Genomic DNA, 5,372 nt, shown 5'->3' with positions numbered 1-5,372 from the left:
CCCATTGGGAACCTGCTAGCACTAAGATGCTAACTGGTTAGCAAGATGCTTCCCACAAACCGGCCGCAACCAAACTTGGGAGAATTCCGAAATGTAACCATTGGAACAGTCGCTTCCCTACGACTTTAGGTGGCTGTGACGTAGAGTCCTGTATGGGTCGAGTTTTCCCAACCCGCACCCGCCTGAACCCGTTAGGATGACTACCGAACGCGACCCGTCACCCGCGGATATCTTCAATTCAAATCCAAACCCGACCCGACGATATTTAACCCGCAACCCGAGCCGTTAACCCATCCAGTAATAGGCTATAGTGCGCTGCGCTGCAGAACAGCGCCATTAACACTGCAGCAGACTGGATGCACTGACTGTGGCCTTTTTGGAGGGAAGCCCACACTGCCGGCAGGGCTTTAAGCTACAGCAAGGGTGACCCCAGCGCCTGATTAATAGAACATTTCTGATGTCCATAAGAATAGACACGCATAAAAAAAAAAATCACCAACTACCCGCCCGCACTAAAGAAATATCCGCCCGACCCGTTTATTTTTATTTATGTATTTTTAACCCGCAAAAGAGCATTTTAGCGGGTGACCCGTCGGGGACCCGACCCGTTGCAGGACTCTACTGTGACGATTATTTTATATTATCTCTGACTCGTCTTTCCTGTATAAAAGGCTCCTAGGGTGCATCCTATTCATTCTGACAGCAGCTGTCTGAACTATGGTCTGATCCAAGATGGCCGCCCTCTAGGCACGTCGACCAGCGTCCAATGAGACGTCTACTTATATAATGTCTATGGTAGCCCCCTCTAGTGGCAGGTGACACTCTTTCCTTTCCCAGTTTGATTACTACTGATTATTAATGATTATTAAAGGTTATTATTGATGTTTACTGATTGTTATTTATTATTACTGTTTATTATTGGTTATTAGTTAATATTATTGATTGTTACTGATGGTTATTATTGATTATTAATTTTTTGTATTGATTTTTACTTATTATTATTATTTATTGTTACTGATTATAACTTATTATAACCAGTTATTAGTTACTAGTATGATTATTACTGAGCTTTATTGTTTATTGATGGACCTCAGAGATTCATAAACTCTATGTTCCTGTGATGTCATCTAGAAATGAACCCGTTTCTTTGATGTCCTCCATGTCGGTTCTTCAGGTTCTCTTAGACCAGGAACCAGCTGCTGGGTTTATTCTTCAGAACTAGAGTCCAGTTATTTAAACCCCAGAACAAACGGTTCTGATCTTTGTCCGCTCTGTTCTGTCTCGATCCAAACTCTCTCTCTGCTGGTTCCCTCAGCTCTGACGTTCGTTCGGACCGGATCTCACTTCAGAACTCCAAGGATAGTCCTGCTGGGCCCACCGGGGGCCGGGAAGAGCCATCTGGCCCGGCTGGTGTCTCAGAAGTATAAAGTGGTGGACGGTAAGAACCCCACAGGATGGGTTTGGATCCGGTTATAACTGGTTCTGAAATCCGGTTCTGATGGCAGTGAGCTGTGACCACCTGCTGAGGTCTGTGGCAGCGGATGGTTCCGGTCCGGGAGCAGAGATCCAGCCGTACCTTGATGATGGACTTCCAGGTGGGCTCAGTGAGCAGAACCTAGCGGTTCTGGATTGGCCGTGTTCTGACCAGTCCGTCTGTTCAGTTCCAGACTCCCTGCTGCTGCGGGTTCTGGAGACCCGTCTGAGCCGGATGGACTGCATCTGCAGAGGCTGGATCCTGCATGACTTCCCCCAGAACCTGCAGCAGGCCCGGAGCCTGCAGGAGTCCCAGCACCAGCCCAACAGGTGGGAAACCAGAACCCTGTTTACTGCAGATACAGAACCAGTCCCAGACCTGTATGCAGGTCCGGGTCCATCAACCTGGACCCAGCCGCTGAGGTTCTGAAGGATTTTTAATGTAAAGCCCTTTATTGCCCCACAGCAGGGAACCTACCCGCTAAGGGAGCAGTGGGCTGCCACTGTGCGTCACCCAGGGAGCTGTGTGGGGTTAAGGGTCTATAAAGAAAAATAGAAATGTTCTGATACCAGAACCTCTCAACCAGACCTGGTACTTACTGTTTGTCCCCCCCAGGGTGTTCTTCCTGGAGGCGCCAGATGACGTTTGTCTGGAGAGACTGGTTTGGAGAGCTACGGATCCGGTCAGCAGCGAGATCCAGAACAGACTGCGGACCGAGGCGGTGAGACAGAGGCTGACCAGCTTCAGGATCTGCTCTGCAGCGCTGCAGGTAAAACCCTGTAACCATGGAAACGGACTTTGTTTAGAACCTCAGCTCCATTTAACCTCCATTAGACCTTTCCTTGTCTCTTTTCAGTCTGTTTATCCAGATGGTGTTCATGTTGACGCCGCCCAGGACCCTCGGTCCGTGTTCCAGGTTCTGGAGAGTCGACTCTACTCCCGCTGAACCTGGACCTACGGGACCCACCTGGATCGATTTATTCTTTTGTTTGTTGTTTGTTGTTCATTGTTGGTTTTGGTTTTGTTTGTTTGGACCAACAGGAATAAATCCAATAAAAATCTTTTAGCAGGTTAATCTCTCTTATCCACATATTCCCTAATCTGTCCTTCATTTCATTTTAAGGTTCTGTTGCTTTTAAGGTTTCCTCCATTCATTTTTGTATTTAGTTTCTGACCCACATTAACTGATTAAAGAACAAATGTTTACATATGCAGAAATAATGGTAAAAAGAAACATAGTTTGAAAAAGACTTTTTGAAGAAGTTTAGACAAACTTATAAGGACAAAAAGCCTTTAGTTAGAACATACATTTCCCATTCACTACGATTTGAAAAACAAAGGATTGACAATGACAAAAAATAAAAAACAAATTAACAATAATAACTCTACTCTCTTCTGTAAATCACATTACAACAAATGTTTCATAGATCATTATACTCATTTTTAAAGAGCAATCCCTAAAAATACTGAATAATATTATTATTATGCTATATAAATACATATTTGTAAAACATACTCTTATATTTATATAAAACTTTGTGTTTATCATATTAATGTTTAATTGTAAAATATATAACTTTGCATAAATCTCTACTTTAAGTTCAGTTTAAATCGTTCATAATCTGAATAAATCAGTGTAATCTAACTGAGTGATTTTAACATTAAGGTGTTGTGACGTGTCAGAGATTATTGTAATATAATCTCTGACTCTTTCATGTGATTAAATGAGATCAAAGGAGTCTCCTGTTCTTTGGTCTGATCCAAGATGGCCGCCCTACAGGCAGCGTCCAATGAGGCGTCATTAAGGCCCACACAGGCAGGGCAGCCCCGCCCCCTTCTACAGACAAACTACCTTCAAGGGGGCGGGGGCTCCATGACGTACCAGGAAGAGGCTCCCACGTGTCTTAGTGTGGATCAGGGCAGTATATCGGTGAGGCTTCTTTCTTTATTCTCTGATTTTCTGCTCTAATCATGTTTGTTGTTTTCATTTTAATCCAAACCGGAAGCTACACGTCAGCCTGACGTAAGCCGCTGATTTTTTTAAATGCTGCAGAACTGCGTCAGAAAAATGTCTGTTTAAAGTTTCGTCTCAGAGTAAAAACAGAAATAAAACAGCTGGAGGCTGCATGCGGGGGGGGGGGGTGTGACGTCACAGAGGGAGGCGCGCGGCAGCTTGTTCGGTTGTTCCAGAACCTTAGGAACCAATTAGAGCTCTGATCTCTGTTTATTCACTGGATTGCTGCTGGCCTAAAAAAGTGAGGTCTCCTGCCGCCATCTTGGTACTCCCCGCTCTGACAGCATCGCACCATGAAAGTGGGTCCCTGTGCAGCATGTGGCTGCAGGAAGACGTTCCAGTCAGTGGATGAACTAAGCAATAGATCATCTATCTGCTGATGGACGTCAGATTTAAAGGCTGACCAGAAACAGCAGAAAGTTTATGACGTCATTCATTCCCAATCTGCAGACAGTAAAATACTACAGCATTAACATTTACTTTTAATTCAGTCTGGATGTAAAATCTTGAAATTATATATAAGATGTAATTACCATAACAATGGCATAAATACATTAATGTTCATCATCAATTAATCACTTTCGGCTCATCTTTATTATTCTGCTCCATTAACACATTAATTTTATTGTGATAGTTTGTATAATATGTTATACATGATTTATTGACGTCATAATGACTCTGCAATGTGATGGGCTTATTTATTTATTCTAAGTTAAAGTTAATTTATTGATGCTATAAAACAGCCAGTCTGTGTCAAAGTGATGAATTTATCTTTATTTAAAAGTCTAAAGTCCCTGAATATGAGAACATCATGGTTGTTCGATGCTGTAGCGCAGATTGTTTACATTGATACCGGTTTAACTAGGGAGTACCAATATGGCGGCCAGTGGCTTCCCTCCACCCCGTCCTACCAACGGCCAATCAGAATCCAGGATATAAACAGAGATCAGTGAGTTTGGACCGCTGAGCTTAAATCGAGCGTTTTTTCCATGAAGTCTGGTCAGACTCTGCTTCTCTCCGCTTTCTGCAGCGCCTGATGACGTCATCAGCAGAGGAGCAGCTGTGTCTGAACATCTGCAGCAGCGGGCCTTCATCATCTCCAGCATCATCATCGCTGTCCAGCAGCAGGAAATGGATCTCAGTGAGTAGCTTCCACCAGAACCGGAACCACTTCCTGCTTCAGATCTTTGGTCAGGAACGGGTTCTGATGATGATGATGATGTTAGTGAGGAAGAGGAGGCCTGTCTTTGTTCTCTGGGTCGATCTCTTTAACTTCTGGACCAAACTGTTCTGTAGAACTGTCCAGTTTGGACCTGCAGCATGTTCATCTGAGCCCAGTGCTGCAGGTCCCTGGTTCAGGTGATCTGTTGGTGACCATCAGCTGATGTTCCACAGAGGAAGCAGAGAGCAGAAAAGAAGGAGGGGAGGAGCTCTGGGAGGGGGCGGAGCTTCACCAGAGAGAGACCGACCCTTCGTCACACGACTGATGAAGAGGAGGCTGACCTGCAGGTCGTCCTTTTTTCTTCTCAGTTCTTTTCTCTGTTTCGTTGCTGATTTAAACCCTGACTGCGTGTCGTTTAGGCTCCGCCCCCTGGGCTGACTGACAGGATACCACCGAAGAAGAAGAAGAGGAAGGAGATGAAGAAAGAGGAGGGGAAGGAAGGACGGAGCATCAAGACCTCCTCTCTGTTCCGACACAACCCAGAGATCCCAGAGATCCTCAGGTAAGCTGGGCTCTGATTGGCCGGCCCAGTGGGCCCAGCCCTCCTCTGATTGGCTGCATCCGTACATCACTTCCTGTTTCCTCCTTCAGGCCCAACGTCTGCCAGCCGAAGGAGAAAATCTTCACTTCCGAGTCCTTCTCAGACCTGCAGCTGCACCCGC

General features: G+C 45.3%; 2 protein-coding genes across 2 annotated transcripts in view; both read left to right on the top strand.

Moving 5' to 3' along the window:
• Positions 1-2,641, top strand: part of ak8 (adenylate kinase 8) — an 8,380-nt gene extending 5,739 nt beyond the window's left edge. Inside the window, exons 9-13 of the mRNA XM_015395261.1 lie at positions 1,316-1,438; positions 1,506-1,595; positions 1,662-1,803; positions 2,090-2,243; positions 2,331-2,641. Coding sequence (XP_015250747.1) covers positions 1,316-1,438; positions 1,506-1,595; positions 1,662-1,803; positions 2,090-2,243; positions 2,331-2,420 — 599 coding nt within the window. The 3' untranslated portion in view covers positions 2,421-2,641. The remainder of the gene's footprint in view (positions 1-1,315; positions 1,439-1,505; positions 1,596-1,661; positions 1,804-2,089; positions 2,244-2,330) is intronic.
• Positions 2,642-3,346: 705 nt separating this feature from the next.
• ddx31 (DEAD-box helicase 31) overlaps positions 3,347-5,372 on the top strand; it is an 11,222-nt gene continuing 9,196 nt past the window's right edge. The window contains exons 1-5 of the mRNA XM_015395252.1: positions 3,347-3,404; positions 4,519-4,629; positions 4,884-4,997; positions 5,070-5,212; positions 5,302-5,370. Of these exons, the coding sequence (XP_015250738.1) occupies positions 3,348-3,404; positions 4,519-4,629; positions 4,884-4,997; positions 5,070-5,212; positions 5,302-5,370 (494 nt within the window). The 5' untranslated portion in view covers position 3,347. The remainder of the gene's footprint in view (positions 3,405-4,518; positions 4,630-4,883; positions 4,998-5,069; positions 5,213-5,301; positions 5,371-5,372) is intronic.

This window comes from Cyprinodon variegatus, unplaced genomic scaffold (assembly GCF_000732505.1).
Source record: "Cyprinodon variegatus isolate N-32 unplaced genomic scaffold, C_variegatus-1.0 Scaffold732, whole genome shotgun sequence".
In the NCBI taxonomy this organism is placed as follows: domain Eukaryota; kingdom Metazoa; phylum Chordata; class Actinopteri; order Cyprinodontiformes; family Cyprinodontidae; genus Cyprinodon; species Cyprinodon variegatus.
The sequence above is the reverse complement of the archived record's forward strand: the minus strand, read 5'-3'. Positions and strand labels throughout refer to the sequence as shown.